General features: G+C 44.1%; 1 protein-coding gene across 1 annotated transcript in view; it reads right to left on the reverse strand.

Moving 5' to 3' along the window:
- Window positions 1-18160, reverse strand: part of STK10 (serine/threonine kinase 10) — a 137299-nt gene that overhangs the window by 6941 nt on the left and 112198 nt on the right. The window contains exons 13-18 of the mRNA XM_043990207.1: window positions 15188-15280; window positions 13793-13922; window positions 11095-11219; window positions 5635-5823; window positions 2264-2389; window positions 1424-1537 (exon numbers count right to left, since the gene is read on the reverse strand). Of these exons, the coding sequence (XP_043846142.1) occupies window positions 1424-1537; window positions 2264-2389; window positions 5635-5823; window positions 11095-11219; window positions 13793-13922; window positions 15188-15280 (777 nt within the window). The remainder of the gene's footprint in view (window positions 1-1423; window positions 1538-2263; window positions 2390-5634; window positions 5824-11094; window positions 11220-13792; window positions 13923-15187; window positions 15281-18160) is intronic.

An 18160-nucleotide genomic window follows, 5' to 3' on the forward strand; every position in this document is an offset into this window, starting at 1 on the left:
AAAGACTTGGACCTATGAAGGAAGATACTATCTGCCTCCAGAGAATAAACTCATAATTAGAAGTATGTATGGTTTTACATTTTTGTTATAGATGTATGTGCATGTATATTTTATGCATGTGTGAGAAAAATATGGGCCCCCCTCAAAAGCTGATTGAAGTTGTCTGGGGAATGTCTGGAAAGTGAATTTCAGCTGGGAGAAGGGTGCTTGCTGATGGATCCTTTCCTCCCCCTCCCCGGCAATCAGGATCACATGATGAAAGAGACCCAGGGCTGGTCATGTGGGGGAAGAGTTTAGAGGGCTGCCTCTTTGACTATATTGTATTCTGATTGGCTAGCATTTGGCGACAGTGTCTTGGCTTGAAGATTGTAATTGAGGAAGAAGGGAGGAGTTTAGAGGGCTGCCCCTTTGACTATACTGCATTCCAGTTGGTTAGCATGTGGCAACAGTGTCTGGGCTTGAAGATTGTAATTGAGGAAGAAGGGCGGAGCCAGCCCATTAAGAGATAAAAAGGTCCGAGTCCCACCTATCCGCCATTTCCATTAGGGAGTTGGCCCATTCATGAGCGAATGTATAAATAAAGGCCTTTGATACTTTTCCAACACTGAGTCCCAGAAATTTTTAAATGCGGTTTCTCACAGTATGTATATATCTATGTGTATATATTCATGCTTAATTGTAGCCTTCTCTAGGACAGGGTGGGGAGGGAGGGAGGAAAAAAAAGTGCACAGCAGAGAAAAGAAAACTTAAAAGGAAGTACAGAAAAGCAAGGTGGCTTTGAAAACATGTTGTATTTACTACATAGTTTGTTTTTTTAAGTAAACTGAAATGGAAGTAAATGGTCTTATATTGAATCCTCTCTTTGTGTTCTGCTGTGTACATGAAAATGTTCTCTTTTTTCTTCTCATTTTGTATTTAAGTTTAAAATAAATAAACACTTAAAGAACATAGTGGGAAGGAGAAGAAGATGAAACACAGCTCTTCATGGGTGAGGCATAGTGTAAATGACCTCTTGATTCTAGCCCTATGTAGCACATAGCAGAAAACCCTCCGAGTTTTAGCATGATAAAGTAACCAGGGCTTACTGTTCAGAAGTATAATTTTAATTCTGGTATATTTCTGTTCTATTTTAAAGGACTGGGGCTGAATTCGTTTTTAACATATCCTATAGATACCCTCTAAATTATTCCTTAGTTAGCAATTGAAGCTTCACTTCAAAAGCCAATTTTTAAAAATTCCCCCCCCAAAAAAATAGGCTCCTCTCATTAGATATATTTGCCCCTGACAAGTATAACAGAGTTCAAAAATGGAGGACCTACAAGGTTAAAGGTAAAGATTTAGGAACTTGAACCAATGAAATCATGCCACAGATTCTGCACTCCCTGGAATCCAATGTGATTGTCTCCTGGAGTGGCCCCCTCACCTTTTTCCGTGGCCGAAGCTTTTCCCGCCAGTCCTTCAGGTTCTGGTTATGGTTCTCATCTAGGGCCTTCAACTTCTGGGTTTCATGCTCTACCAAGAGGTGACACTTTTCATTCTACAACAAAGTGCAATCAAGGGAAGTTTGAAAACCAGGGGACCAAATGCCCCAAAGTCACAGGAATAAACCACTGACCTGGTACTGTCACCAGCAGTGGCCTATTGCAGCATCTAAGTGATGGAAAGAACCTCAATGGCTACGTAGTCCAACCCATCTCTAAACTAGAATGTTCTGGGCAACATCCCCACAAGTCTTCAACCAACCTTTGTTTGACAACCACCAGGGAGGGGGAGCCTGCCATCTCCTGAGACAGCCCATTCCACTTCTGGAGAGCTCCAATTGTTCAAAAGCTTTCCCTTACCATGGCCCAAATGCTCCTCTTTGCACACCCATTGCTACTAGTTTTGTGTTCTGGGACCAAGCAGAACTTAAAGACAAGTCTCCTGCCCACTCCCCCACCCCCCCATGAAAAGAAGTCCCTACTATGAACCAGTCTTGTGACAGTAAGGACACCTAATGAAATATATGCCTCTATCTGCTCTAGATTTTAAGCACAAAATATATAAAAAAGTGAGAACAGTGAAACGACTAAGGGGTTTTACGCTGAGATGGGTATTATAAGCCACCAGGGCAATTTCTAGTAACCCCTAATTGAGCCAGCATGCCAACTCCTTACCAACCAACCCATCCACAAGAATTTATTAGGTGCCCATTATGAGCCATGCACTGAGCTGAGAGGGCAAAAACAAAGATGATCTCCATCTGTGGGCCCGGTGCCTTTACCTGGAGCTGCTGGAGTTCACTCATGTTGCTCTCACACTGGGTATTCATGTCTCTCATCTGGGCCTCGTGCTTCTGTTGTTGCTGCAGTCGCTCAGCCTTTTGTCTCTTTTCTTCCTGTTGGGAAAACTGTGACAGAAATGATGAGATAGGCTTTGGTGAAAAGCGTTCAGGCAGGGGGCAGCTAGGTAGTGTAATGGATAGAGCACCAGCTCTGGATTCAGAAGGACCTAAGTTCAAATCCAGCCTCAGACACTTGACACTTACTAGCTATGTGACTCTAGGTAAGTCACTTAACCCTCATTGCTCCACAAAAATAACAACAATAAAAACAAAAACAAACAAAAAAAAGCGTTCAGGCAAAAAGCAGGACCAGAGCCACAAAATAAAGCTTGGCCTCATCTGAGGGAATCTCCTGCCAGTTCTTCCCTAGAATATCCCTTCCTGGGACCATCACCCCAGGAGGTTCACCTGCCTATTTTGTTAACCTTCATCTGAACCATGCACTGATCCACTATTAGCCAGCGAGCAGCCTGTGGGATGCCAGATGAAGCGATTTCCTCAAGGGTTCCAGAAGCAGCGTAGGAGATTTTTTTTTTTTTTTGTGGGGCAATGGGGGTTAAGTGACTTGCCCAGGATCACACAGCTAGTAAGTGTCAAATGTCTGAGGCCGGATTTGAACTCAGGTACTCCTGAATCCAGGGCCAGTGCTTTATCTACTGCGCCACCTAGCCGCCCCATAGGAGAGACTTTTGACACGACCCATTGGGTTGTGCCATGATAGCAGCCACTAACACTTCTGCAGTGCCTAAAAGTTTAGGGAACACTTTCCTTCAGTACAAGGGTTATGATCCCCAATTTGTGATCAAGAAACTGAGGACCACAAAGGTAACATAACTTAGTCCACTATCGAGGCAGAAAAGCATAAGGTGAGATGGTAACCCAGTCCTCCTGACTCTGTCCATCACATCAGACTCCCTCTCCAAAGCCTAACCCTGGGAAATATGGAGTATGGGCATGGCCAACCCAACCCTGCCTCAAAACAGGGTCATGAGATGCCAAAAAGGTGGGGGTTCTATGATAGACCAAGGAGGACAAGCAACAGAGCATGGGGCACACACAGGGCACTGGGATTAGGGAGATTCAGGGATTCTTGGGATTCCTGCCCCTATTCTCTATTTTGTTGTTGTCACTAAGCCCTTTCAGTCGTGTCTGACTTTTCATGACCCCATTTGGGGTTTTCTTGGCAGAGATACTGGAGAGGTTTGTCATTTCCTTCTCCAGCTCATTTTACAGATGAGGAAACTGAGGCAACCAGGGTGAAGTGACTTGTCCAGGATCACATATTAAGTACCTGAGGTCAGATCTTTTGTTTGTTGTTTTGTTTTTTGTTTTTTTGCGGGGCAATGAGAGTTAAGTGACTTGCCTAGTGTGGTAAAATATGAAAGTTTTTAACAGTCGGTTAGGATAACTGAAAGACGCCAGTTTTTCAAGGACCACCCTTTTGGGGAGGAGATGAACAGTCCGCCTGCTGCGCATGTCAGACTGCCTGCCGGGTTTTTTTGACTTCCGGGGTGGAGAGAACGGGAGGAGGCCTTTTGCCTGCTTGGCGGGACTCCTGACGGCGCGGCACAGACTCTCTCTCCAAAGGTGGCCTTTTTCGGTTTGGTGAGTTTTTATAAGGAATATAGACTAAGCTTAGACTTAAGACGATTTGTATTGTGTTTCTACTTTCCTATCCTTCTAATCAACATCACCTTGTGACTATCATAACTATAAATAAAAAGGTCTATCTAGAAAACCAAAAGCTGCTTCCATTTACTAGTTTGGGAGATAAATTAAGGGAAAGGTTAAGTAGGGGAGATTTATGATCTAATATCCAATTTTAAATCTCACACTAGGGTCACACAACTAGTGTCAAGTATCTGAGGCTGGATTTGAACTCAGGTCCTCCTGAATCCAAGGCCGGTGCTTTATCTATTGTGCCACCTAGCTACACCTCTGAGATCAGATCTTAACTCAGATCTTCTGGATTCTAGGCCAGGCCTTCTTATCCACTGAGTCACCTAGCTTCACTGTTCTATATTAACCATATAATTTTGGATATGTCACAATCTCTATGGATATGTCTCATCTATACAACAAGAATGATCAATAACATCCAGCATGCCTCCTTCACAGGATGTTTGGCAGACAAAATGAGAACATGAAGAATTCTACATATATACAGTCAGTGACCATCTCCAGCAAATGGGTCAGAGACTGATGCTCCTAATTTAAAGAGTAATAATAAAAGGAGAGGCATTCTTTTTAGGTTTTTTTTTTCATTGTTGCTGTTTGGTTGGTTGGTTTTTGTTTGGTTTATGGTGGGGGGGCTTTGCCTCTCTCCTCCCCAAAATTTCATTTCTGTGAAGATGAATGTCTTTCAGCCAGTCAAGCAATGATGCTTATTAAAAATCCTGGCTTATCTTTTGTCTCCATCCGGTGGTTCGATTCACTGGACAAAGTACTAACTCTTTAAACTGTGCTAAGCAATGGGAATGAATACAGACATACACAAAAAATTAAATGATCTTTGACCTTAAGGAGGTCGTCTTCTATTGTGGGGGATGGGGTAGGTTAGGGTTGTGAGGATTGAGGAGCAGAGAAAATATATCACATACAAATATAAGTCAACGTAAGATCATTTGAAAAGGAGTGAACACTAACAAGCAGAAAGATCAGGGAGGGCTTGTCAGGTAGCACCTCTGTTTAACTAGGCTTTGAAAGATGCCCAGGGAGGGGATGTTCCAGGCCTAATCTAGCATCCAGGCAGAGGACAATGGTGACTTCAGGAAACAGGAAACAGTGAGTAGGTCGATTTGGCTGAAATACAGAACTTTTGGAAAGGAACAATATAAAAAAAGTCTGGAAAGGAAAATGGGAGCCGGATGGTAGGAAGCTAAATGAAATGCCACATGGAGGGGCTTGTAGTTTCTATCTTTCCACTCTTTCTTTATGTCTGCCCAGGTGTTGGTTTAGAAATGATTGCTTCTCCTCTCACCTCCGGATCAGCCTAACCCAATACCCGCTCTCTGTGGGACCTTCTTGAAAAACCACAAGTCCTCTGGGCCTCTACAACTAGGCAGCTGGGGACTTGGCAGAGGACTGAATGCCTAAGAGACAAGTTTAATTCTGACTTCATGTAACACACATCAGTGACAAAAACAAAAAAGAAGTCAGTTTTTTGTCAAAGACTGTGGGGACTTTTCCGGGAATCTTCTGGTAGAAGACAAGACAGGACAGAACTGTGTAAACCAACCAGGATGTGAGAGAGTCCAAGAAGCAGTGCCCCCGAGGGGGCAGCTCCCTCTCTGAGGCCCATCAAGGCTTACCTGCTTAATCTTTTCCCTCTGCTCGGAGGCACTCCCACCACCATTGATATGGAGACTCTTCTTGTACATAGCCATTCGAGTCTTGCCTTCACTCCTCTGGATCTTGGGGAGACGGGCCTTCTCTTGTTGCTGCCGGATCTTTAGCTGTTCTATCATTCGCTGATTGTAGCGCTGCATCTGCTCACGCTCCTAGGGGGACCAATATGGCAGAACCATTAGTCTTGCCAATGAGTAGAAATCAAAGGAAAAGCAACAGTGGACTGAGTTTAAAAAATGAAGATGCTTTACTGAGTTCAGGGGACAGAATATAATCTCCTAAGAGCAATAGAACTTTAGACCTAGAAGAAGAGATTTTTTTTTGAACTGCACCTTTGGTGATTTCAACAGTGGAGGGAACTCCTCAGTGAGTAAACTCTCCACTAGAGCAGATCAATAACTGCTTTCCTAACCTGGGCCCATGAACTTCTCTTTTAAATATCCTGATAGCCATATTTCAATATAATTTGTTTCTTTTGTACTCATATTTTATTTTATGCACTTAAAAAATTACCCTGGGGGCAGCTAGGTGGCACAGTGGCTAGAGCACCAGCCCTGGATTCAGGAGGACCTGAGTTCAAATCCAGTCTCAGACACTTAACACTTACTAGCTGTGTGACGCTGGGCAAGTCACTTAACCCCAATTGCCTCACAAAAAAAAAAAAAGATTATCCTGAAAAAGAATTCTCAGAAGCAAACAGGCTTCAGCAGATGGCCAAAGAAGTCCATGACACAAAAAAGTCAAGACTTTAGTTGAGAGTTGCCAGGGACTGGGGCAGCTAGGTGGCACAGTGGATAGAGCACCGGCCCTGGATTCAGGAGGACCTGAGTTCAAATCTGGCCTCAGACACTTGACACTTACTAGCTGTGTGACCCTGGGCAAGTCACTTAACCCCAACTGCCTCACCCAAAAAAAAAAAAAAAAGAAAGAAAGAAAAGAAAGAAAGTTGCCAGGGACTCTGAAAAGTCACACGACTTGCTCAGAGTCTGTTTATACAGCCTGAATGTGTCAGAAGCAGGACTTGAACCCAGGTCATCGTGGCTTTGAGCTTGCTCTCTGCCTTGGTCAGGAAGGACCTTAGTGGTCATTTAATCCAACTCCCTTATTTCATAGATAGGGAAATTGAGGCCCAAAGAGGCTTTGACTTCCCATGATCACAAAGCTAAATTGTAGCAGCAGAATCAGAATCCAGGTGTCCTGACCATATTGCCTCCTAATGTTAGCTAACCCATATTCCCCCCCTTCAGGAAGCTAGGTCACTCAGTGGATAGAACAATGGGTCTGGAGTCAGGAAGACCTGAATTCAAATGTGGCCTCAGATACTTATCAACTGTGTGACCTTGGGCAAGTCACTTAACCTCTGTTTGCCTTAATCCACTAAAGAAGGAAATGGCAAACCTCTCTAGTACCTTTGCCAAGAAAACCCCATGGAGAGTATGGGGTCACTAAGGGTCAGACACAACTCAACAACAATTATTCCCCTTTTAGGGAAAAAAGGCAAATTATATGAAAACAACCTTTGGGGTGGGGGTGGGGGGCAGCTAGGTGGCGAAGTGGATAGAGCACTGGCCCTGAAGTCAGGAGTACCTGAGTTCAAATCTGACCTCAGACACTTGACACTTACTATCTGTGTGACCTTGGGCAAGTCACTTAACCCCCACTGCCCTGCCAATCAAACAAACAAACAAAAACCAAAAAAGAAGAAAACAACCTTTCATCAGTGATTTACTCAAAACATCAGTTTACAGATTGGCTTCTGGGGTCAGTGCCTATTGATTCCAATTCCCTACACTTTTTATAAAGTCATACAATGAAAACTGATATTTAGGTGGAGGATAATTTTTTGTTTGGTTGGTTGCTTTTTAGACTGGGTCTCCCTCTCTCCCTGAGCCTGGAAATACAGCTTATGGGCACTGAAACTTTGACCTGTTCCATTTCTGTCCTGGATGGGTTTGTCCCTCCTCAGACAGCTTAGGGACTTTCTATACTAGGGTGCTCACTGGGTACCAGATATCATATCGACACCCAATCAGCATAACCCTGTTGAAGCTCAGAACTCCCAGCCCCAAACAATACACCAGTCTCAGCTGCTCCAGTGGCAGGGATTGATCATAGTCAGATTCTACCAGACCCTGCCGAATCATTATGTTCTTTAAGATTCTCAGTCAACAAAAATTCAATTTGGTACCCTGAAGCAAAGATATTTTAGAAGACTAGTTGGGGGGCAGCTAGGTGGCACAGTGGATAAAGCACCGGCTCTGAATTCAGAACGACCTGAGTTCAATCCGGCCTCAGACACTTGACACTTACTAGCTATGTGACCTTAACCCTCATTGCCCTAAAAAAAAAAAAAAGATCAGTTGACAAGGAGTTTTTGAGTAACTCTCAGTTAATCTGAAAATCAAATGAATCTGAACCTCTGGCTAACTGAAGTTTTACTATAAGATATCGATATAGGGGGTGGCTAGGTGGCGCAGTGGATAAAGCACCGGCCCTGGATTCAGGAGGACCTGAGTTCAAATCTGGCCTCAGACACTTGACACTTACTAGCTGTGTGACCCTGGGCAAGTCACTTAACCCCCATTGCCCCGCCAAAAAAAAAAAAAGATATCGATATAGATCCTATATCCAACAATCACAAGACAGGACATCACAGACTAGAGGATGAAAGATGAAAACAACCAAGGAGAGGAAGTGCAGGGTAGGCTCAAAATTATAACAGGAATGCCACTGCTGCCTAGACTCATCTTCATATATCATCATTGTTATTACTGGCTATTATTATTAACACAGTACCTGCAACATAAGAAGCACTTAATAAATGCTTATTGATTGCTTGATTTATAAGATCAAGATAATGATACTTTGCTGTACTTACCTCACATGGTTGTTGTGAGGTTCAGTTATCATAGTGTATGTAAAGTGCTTTGCCAATCTTAAAATACAGTATGAATGCCAGGAGTTGTTTTTTCTGGACACAAGCTAAAACATAAAGCTCTCCCGGGCAGGCTAGTTGTCTTTCCTCCTCCATTTATTTTGTGGGAAAAGACTAACGTCCACTTTATGGGCTAACGGGACATTCTATCAAGCTCTTATTGTGTGTAGTGGTTACTCTTTGGGGGTCATGATTTATCTCAGCAGTTTCTCCAAACCCTTTGATAATCAGTCATATGATCACAGGGTCAGGCTGAGATGTGTGAAGAGCCTAATGGCAGTTGCCAAGGGTCAAAACACAAAGCAGGGCCTAGTCAAAACTGAGAATTTCATTACTGAGCATTATTCCGGCCAACTGTGCTTCTTGACATTGCTCCAGGCAGTGCTTTGAGAGAAATCTTGACCAAAGCTTGTAAGCTTTCTTCATGCCTGTGCTTCCCTTCTCAGTGACTCAGTGTTTCTCTAAAAGTCCATTTGAGAGGTTCTTAACCTGGGGCCTGTGAATGTTTCTAAGTATATACATTCAGGGCAGCTAGGTGGTGCAGTGGATAGAGCACTGGCCCTGGAGTGAGGAGTACATGAGTTCAAATCCGACCTCAGACACTTAACACTTACTAGCTGTGTGACCCTGGGCAAGTCACTTAACCCCAATTGCCTCACTAAAAACAAAAACCAAACCAAAAAAAAAAAGTATATACATTTTCCGACACCTGTATTCCAATACAAGTGATCTCTTTTGTCATCTTATTTATGTTATTTTATGTATTTGAAAATATTATTCTCAGGAGGGGTCCAGAGGCTTCACTAGATGCCAAAACAGGCCATTAAATACACACAAAAGGTTAAGAACCCCTGCTTTGGAGCCAGAAAGTGCCTCGAGTGATCCTCCATGTACTTAAATGCCACTAAGGTCCCTTAACCAAGAGGTCCCCTCAAGCAAAGCTTCTCCACACATTCCATGTTACGGTGAAAAGAAGGGTACAGGGTGTCCCCTTAATGCCAACATCCACAGCCTCCCACTGTGCCCTAGTAATACATGGTAACATGTATTACTGTAGCTGTATTCAGGAGGATGATGTTAGATTGGGGGTGCATCTATGCAGCTGGGCCGGGACCATTTTTGTTTCCTTGCATAGTCTTCTCTCTACCCTCTAGTTCTTTTTCAAAAAACAGGATAATATGATCCCAGATTTAGAGCTGGCCATCATATGAAATCATTTCATTTAGCAGATCATAGAATTTGCTTGTGCTTCCTTCCCACCTTCCTCCCTCCCTTCCTCTCTCCTTTCTTTCCTCCCCTCCCTACCAACTCAACTCTTCAGGTGCCAAGAGCTTTGAGAGTTGCATCTACTCCAAAGTCACCTAATCCAAGCCCCTCACTTTATAGTTGAAAAAACAGAGGCCTAAAGAAGCTGTGGCATGCCCAAGGTCTTACAGGTATTAAGTGGCAAAGCCAGAATTTGAACCCAGGTCCAAACACAACACTCTTTCCACTATACCATGCTAGAGGCCATGAAGTGCACAGGCAGCAGGATACTATCCTGTAACCCCCTCAGAGCCACCTTCATTCTGCATTAATAAAAACAATAATAATAAATGAGTAGGTATATAGTTAGGTGCTTAATAAATGCTTATTCCCCTTCCCTAATAATATCTGATAGTTGATAGTTGATCAGGTTTAAGATTTACAATACATTTTGTATTTGCTATCTCATTTGTGATAATCAACAACTCCTTGAGGCACTACAGACCCCCATCCTCCCCATTTTATAGAAGAGGAAACAGGCTTGGAGCAGTGTATGGTATAGCAGGGTGGGTTGGCAAAGAGGAAAAGGTAATGGTTTGGGAGTCAAAGAACACAGGTTCAAATCCCACCTTTGCTGTGGAACCTTGAGCAAGTCATTTCACCTGTCCAGGCCTTAGTTTCTTCATCTATAAAATGAAAGTGGAGGTGGATAGATGACCTTATCTGTAAGATCCCTTCCATCCCTACGATCCACCTTAGTCGTAGTCACACAGGCATTAGGGGTGGGGGTAGCTAGGTGGCGCAGTGGATAAATCACCAGCCCTGGATTCAGGAGAAGCTGAGTTCAAATCCAGCCTCAGACACTTGACACTTATTAGCTGTGTGACCCTGGGCAAGTCACTTATTCCTCACTGCCTGCCAAAAATAATTTAAAAAAAAAAACAAGGGGCAGCTAGGTGGCACAGTGGATAAAGCACCAGTCCTGGATTCAGGAGTACCTGAGTTCAAATCCGGCCTCAGACACTTGACACTTGCTAGCTGTGTGACCCTGGGCAAGTCACTTAACCCTCATTACCCTACTTAAAAACAACAACAACAAAAACCCACAGGCATTAGGGTAATGTTGCTGAACCAGTCCTATCCTGACTCAAAGTCTAGCACCCATATGTTCCAGATGGGCAGTGAGCCAGATGCCCCTCTCCTGTTTGTGATTCTCCATCACCTAAAGGGGAAGCTCTCCTACCTTCTCATGCTTTCGGAGCAGTTCATGCCTTTGGAGGAAATACTGGTCCTTTAGCTGCTGCTTGACAAGCTGGTGTCTTTCTTGCAAGTGATGCTCTTCAAGTTCCCAGAGGGAGGCTTCCCGGTCTAAGGAGAACAAACCAACCCCAGAGAAGATACGCCAATCAGGACCAAGGGAAAGGAAGAGTTGAGAGCAAGGCTGAAATGTCTCTCTCCCCCCATACACACTTTTAGTCTTCAGGAAACTTAGTCTGCTCACCCTCCATCAATCCCCTCTATGACATCTGAGACAAGTGGTCACCAAGCTTCACTGGAGATTTTCAACCAGAGGCTGAATGACAACTTGACAGGATGCTGTCACTGGTGCTGGAATCAAAGATCTGAGTTCAAACCTAACCAGGTATATCACCTCAGCAAATGATTTTACCACTGTCTGCCTCAGCTTCCTCCTCAATAAAATGGAGATAATAATAACACCCCATTAGTTAGGGAATGGCTAAACAAGTTGTAGTGTGTAATTGTGATGGAATACTAGTGTGCTATAAGAAATGACAAGCAGGATGATTTCAAAAAAACCTGGGAAGAATTATATGAATTGATGCAAAGTGAAGTGAGCAGAACCAGAAGAACATTGTACTCAGTAACAGCAATGTTTTACAATGATCAACTTTGAATGACCCTCAGCAAAACAATGATCCAAGATAATTCCAAAGGACTTATGATAAAATATACTCTCTACCTCCTGAGAAATAATTGAAGGAGTCTGAATGAAGATCAAAACATACTTTTTTTTTTTTTGGTGAGACAATTGGGGTTAGGTGACTTGCCCAGGGTCACATAGCTAGTAAGTGTCAAGTGACTGAGGCTGGATTTGAACTCAGGTCCTCCAGACACCAGGGTCGGTGCTCTATCCACTGTGCCACCTAGCTGCCCCCCAAAGCATACTTTTTAATTTTATTTCTCTTCTTTTTTACGGGGGAGAGTCTGACATTTTCTTTTGCAACATGAGTAACAAGGAAATGTTTTGCATGACTGCACATGTGTAATCTATATTGAATTTCCTGCTTTCTCATGAGAAGGGAGAAGAGGGAGGGAGAGAAGTTGGAATTAATTTTGGGGGGAGGAGGGAGGCAATTGGGGTTAAGTGACTTGCCCAGGGTCACACAGCTAGTTAGTGTCAAGTGTCTGAGGCCACATTTGAACTCAGGTACTCCTGACTCCAGGGTCGGTGCTCTATCCACTGTGCCACCTAGCTGCCCCTGGAATTAAAATTTTTAAAAAACAAATGTTTGGGGCAGCTAGGTGGCACAGTGGATAGAGCACCGGCCCTGGAGTCAGGAGTACCTGAGTTCAAATGTGGCCTCAGACACTTGACACTAACTAGCTGTGTGACCCTGGGCAAGTCACTTAACCCCCATTGCCCCGCCAAAAAAAAACCCAAATGTTTAAAAACTTTTTCACATGTAATTGAAAAAAAATTTTAAATTTTTAAATATATCACTGGGGGATAAATAAACACTTGTTGATTGACTGACTGATTGCCCAAGCTGGGCCTTCAAAGATGTGGGGTTTTTGGCTGTCTTCTAGTAGTTTCCTTGGGCAACAGAGTGGGCTAGTGGAAAGACCACTGGATTTAGTCTCACAAGACCTAGTTCTGCCACTTACTACCCAAGTGACTTCAGACAGATCACTCGGCCTTTTGGGGCCTCTGTTTTCTCCTCTGTAAAAAGAAAGAATTGGACTAAATGATTTCTAAGTACAGTTACAGCTCTAAAATTCTATGAACCTACTATGTATATGGGACACAATTCTATTTCATTAACAGAGCTAATGGGATGAATGAATGACTGAATGACTGAAGGATCCTAAAACTGATTTATATCTTCATCAGTCCCCTGGGAAAGAGATGGGATAACCGCATGTCTGTCCCTTTGTCCTTTTCTGCCCTCTAAATTCTGCAATCTGACCATCAGAGGACCCTTCTTTTGCACTTTATCGATGGGAAATCTCCATTAATTGTTGCTTCAGTGTGTCTACCGAACAATCATAGCTGGTGTCAGAATGATGGCCCTGAGGCACTACAAGATCCTAAAGGCTTTCTGAATCAAAGGAAGACTTAATTATACATTCAGCCTATTTGAAGTGTTGTATTACATCATTTCCTAATTTGATGAAAATTGGTAATCCGTGTGTGAAGCGTATCTCCTCACACATATATGATCTGTCTACTCAACCTTTATTAACCAAAACAGCTGCTCCATCAGAATGTCCCAGGGTGCTGTACATGAGTACCACTCCCTCACCATTGACAAGACTCACTTTTCTGCTATTCATCTCCATTGAGTTTTAATACTTTGCAATAATAAGAAATCAGAGATGATCAGAATTTGGTGGTTCTTTCCTCTCAAGCCCAATTCCTGTGCATCCAGGATGTAACCCAGCTGCAAAACACGTTTCCTTTCTTTTTTATGTATTTATTTATTTATTTGTTTGCTTGTTTGTTTTTTAATTTTTTTATTATTTTTTTTTGCAGGCAACGGGGGTTAAGTGACTTGCCCAGGGTCACACAGCTAGTAAGTGTCAAGTGTCTGAGGCCAGATTCGAACTCAGGTACTCCTGAATCCAGGGCCGGTGCTTAACCACTGCACCCTCTAGCTGCCCCTGTTTATTTATTTTTAACGCCTTTCCTTTCTACCCACCTCGGAGAAGCTCTTGCTTCTTGTTCAGGCATTCCCTCTCTTTGTCACAGATCTCCCGTCTATTTTCAGCTGTGATCATTTTCATAGCCGCCTCCAAGTCTCCCTTCTGTTTGGCGACAAACTCTTTGTCCTGCAAGAGTGAGAGGAGTTCAAGTATATTTGTCATCAACTTGAACATTGCTCCTAAAAATAGCAACACACTTGGTCACTCTCTGTCCAGAGAGTCTCTAAGACTCTGACTTAGGCACTGAGGTGGGGGTGGGGGTGGGGGCAGTGTGGCTGTTCCCTCTGGCATCAATCCCAATGGTTAAGGAAGCATATCCTAAATAAAACACCAGGGCTCTGTCATTCATGAATTTAACTTTCATGAACTCATTTCCATTGTTTTAGTGGAACGGAAGCTCCCTGAGAGCAGGGACTATTATTTTTGCCTCTGTGTCCTTAACATTTAGCACATGCCAGGCAAACGCTTGCTGAGTTAAATTGAATTCAGTATGTCTCACCTCTTAGAATACTTAGTTCCTCAAGTTTACTACAACACTAAGCCCTTTCATTTTTGCCAAAAACTACTTCTCAACTTGGAGGAGGGGAGTTTGGGGCCCTCATGAGAGGGCTGCCTTGGGCCTGGTAGGAAATATGGGATATCTTACAGCTAAAAGATAATTCTTCTTATCAGCCAGGTCTCCTAAAATGGGACAGGTGTAGGAATATTTCTCCCTCTTGACCCAAGTCCAAGACTGGCCATTCATTCCACCAGTATTGACTGAGCACCTACTACATACAAGGCATGATGCTAGACACCCATGGGGGAATATAACAGTTCATAAAACATGTTTCTAGGCCTCTAGGAGTTGACAACCAAATGATCTGGCCCAGACAGAAGCCTCATGAGAGATAATAAGGGACTGAAGCAAGTGTTAGGATCCTAATGGCATAGGGGCAATTCACACCTTCTGAACTTTTGTTTTTTTGTTTTGTTTTGTTTTGTTTTTAGTGAGGCAATTGGGGTTAAGTGACTTGCCCAGGGTCACACAGCTAGTAAGTGTTAAGTGTCTGAGGCCGGATTTGAACTCAGGTACTCCTGAATCCAGGGCCAGTGCTCTATCCACTGCACCACCTAGCTGCCCCTGAACTTTTCTTAGGAGCTCTTCCACCTCAATCCAAATCCCACTCCTTATTCCTGCTCCAAATTCCCATCTCCCTCCTTTTCTTCCCTTGGCCGGCTGGCAGCTCTGGAGAAGATTCACACAAACTTTCTTCCCAAGCCCCTGACAGCCGGCGCTAGCTGGATTCTCCAGTAGGAAACCGTGGCATCACCAGGTGCAAAGGCTGAAAACCAGAGACCCTGCAGAAGGGCGATGCCTGTGACCTCGAGCCTGGCTCGGCCCCACTCACCAGCATCTGCTTTTGCTGCGCGTGCTCCTCCATTCTCTGCTTCATGCTCTCTTTCCGTTGCTGTCGAGGCAGTTTCTCCACCTCATTCTTCACCTGCAAGAAAGATGACATCAATCATTCAATAAGATAAACTAGGTTGAAGAGTCGACAAGACTTCCCAAATGAAATCCATTCCAGGCAAGGAAACTCCCTTTACTAAAGTAGACTGGCAACTGTCCATAGCCAAAAGTCTCATCACAACAACCCTGAGACGTGGACAATGTAAACACTATTATCCCCATTTTAAAGATGAGGAAGGCCATCTTTGATGAGAAGTACCGATCATCTGGCTCAGAGAGGTTGAGGAACTTGCTCATGATCACACAGCCAGTAAATATGACAAGTAGGATTGGAAACCAGATCTTCCTGACTCCCTGTTACCACACAGCACTTCACCTGACGGTTTATTGCTAAGGAAAGAATGACCAGGAGATGTGCCCAAATGCATAAATGAGTTTCTTTATCCCCTTTGTGAAGGGGATCTATTGTCTCCAGTTTTGGAGGACTGTGCGAGTTTGGGTGAGTCAATCAAAAAACAGGTATTATGTGTCCACCATGTGCCATGCACCATGACAGATACTGAAGACACAGCAACAAAAATGAAATGGTCCTGCCTTCTCCTATCAGAGAAAAAATACCAACATGGACACAAAAAACTCTATGCCAAAAAGATGCAAGATAAAGATAATTTCAGGGGGTGGAACTGGTATCGGGGAGGAGGAGGGGTCTGAAATGTCACTTGGACTCAGTTTTGAAGAAAGCTCGAGATCCCAAGGGACAGAGGTGAGGAGGGAGGGCATTCCAGGCATGGATGGGCTTGGGAAATGGGATGTCATGTGTGAGCTCAGAGCAATGAGAAGGTCTGCTTAGCTGCATCACAGAGTGCCTTTGGGGGGAATGAGGGAAGGGAAAGGAAGGGGGATTGGAAGAAGCATTTAAATAATGCCTATTATCTGCCAGGCCTTGTGCCAAGCACTTTTTTTTATAAATATTATTTTATTTGAAAGTAATCTCACATTATCTCAATTGGGAGTAATATAGAATAAACCTGGGGAAAAAGGTACATTATGCAGAAATTTAAAGAGCAAACAGGAGCTTGTGTTACATCCAAGAAGAAATAGGCAGCCACTTGAGCTTGCCAAGTGAGAGAGGGGCACAGTCGAGCAGGAGAGGGGCACAGTCGGCCCTGTGTTTTACTGTAGCAGCTATGTGGAGGATGGAAGTCTTGTTGTCCTCAGGTGACCATTCCCAAAAGAGTCTAGAGTTACCTAGAAAGCCTGAAGAAGTTGGGCGCCAATGTCACAGACCACTGAAATGAAGGGAGCTATGTTTACTTCCCATCTCCCACAGGAACCCAGCCACTACCCCACTCACATCCATTCACCATGGAAGGTCATCGGCCCCTGGCTGCTGCTGTTTCTCTTTTTAGTCTTATTGATGCTTCCCTCCACCCATGTTTTAATACCACTGTCATTTCCAAAAAACAGCACCCACCCCGCTTATAACAAGTAGGTCACTGAAGCAAACCAGGCCTACCTGTGGACCATGTCTGATATCAGCCTCATTCTATAGTCATAGTCTACCCATTCTATACCCACCTGTCTACCAAGATACTTCCAAACTGCTTCAGACCATAGTTCCCAGGACTTCAATGAGGCCTAGACAGGGCCTGGCACATAAGAGGTGCTTAATAAATACTTGTTGCCTTTCTTCCTTCCTACTAAGCCTTCAAAGCCTTCTCTTCACCTCATGGGTTAGAGGGACATGCACTAGTCTTAGGTCACAGCAGGTGGTAGTAGGGGACAAAAGGCAGACTGCTCCTTCAGCTTGTTTATAGGAAAGACCAAAGAAAGAAGAGAAATATTCCCCAGGAAAGGCCTGAGAGAGAAAGAGATGGGGGGCGGGGTGGGGAGAGAGAGAGAGAGAGAGACAGAGAGAGAGAGAGAGAGAGAGAGAGAGAGAGACAGAGACAGAGACAGAGAGAGAGAGAGAGAGAGAGAAGAGAGACAGACAGACACAAAGAGACAGAAGAGAGAGAGGGAGAGGAAGAGAGAGACAGAGACAGAGAGGAGACCGACAGAAGAGACAGAGACAGAGAGAAGAGAGACGGAAGAGAAACAGACAAGACAGAGAAAGAAGAGAGAGACAGAGACAGAAGAGAGAGAGGAAGAGAGAGACAGACAGATAGAGGCAGAAGTGAGAGAGAAGAGAGAGCGAGAGAGAGATAGCACACTTGTGCGCAGTAAGAGATTTATCTTTCCCACAATCACCACTGCTCATGTTAAATGCAGCCTTCCTCCTCTCTTGCCTCTCTGCTCCCTGTGAGCTGTCTCTACCATTTGTAGCTCAGCCACAGTTGACAGTATTTCCACACTCCCCAGGGCTCATTCACCAGAGCTTCAGGAGCCGCCCCTGCCAAACCAGACTTCCTTAAACCCCTCTGGCTACAGGTGAAGCTATTAGACACACAGGTAAAAAAGCATCTTCAAATTTCAAAATCCCCAAGATGTCTCAACATTCATTGCTTGTTGTTGCAAACCAATGCCCAGCACCCTAAAAGGTCACACCATACCAACTCTACTTCTGGGTCCCTGCCCATAGGGACACCCCTTCCCACTCAGGTTCTGTCTGCTGTTGCCCAACACAGTTGGCAAGCTGACACTATTACCTGCCCCACTCCCACCCCCCAATTCAGTTCCCCCAGGGTTGCTGTGCCTGACATCAAGAGGAATAGGGGACTTAATAGCTATGTGATCCTGGGCAAGTCACTTAACCCCAATTGCCTCATAAAAAACAAAAAGAGTAATAGGGGAAATAAGACAGGGAGCATTATTAAGAAATAGTAGTGGGGGGTGGGGGGGCAGAAAGCTAGATGGTGCAGTGGTTAAAGCACCAGCCCTGGATTCAGGAGTACCTGAGTTCAAATCTGGCCTC

This window comes from Dromiciops gliroides, chromosome 2, assembly GCF_019393635.1.
Source record: "Dromiciops gliroides isolate mDroGli1 chromosome 2, mDroGli1.pri, whole genome shotgun sequence".
Classification (NCBI taxonomy): Eukaryota; Metazoa; Chordata; class Mammalia; order Microbiotheria; family Microbiotheriidae; genus Dromiciops; species Dromiciops gliroides.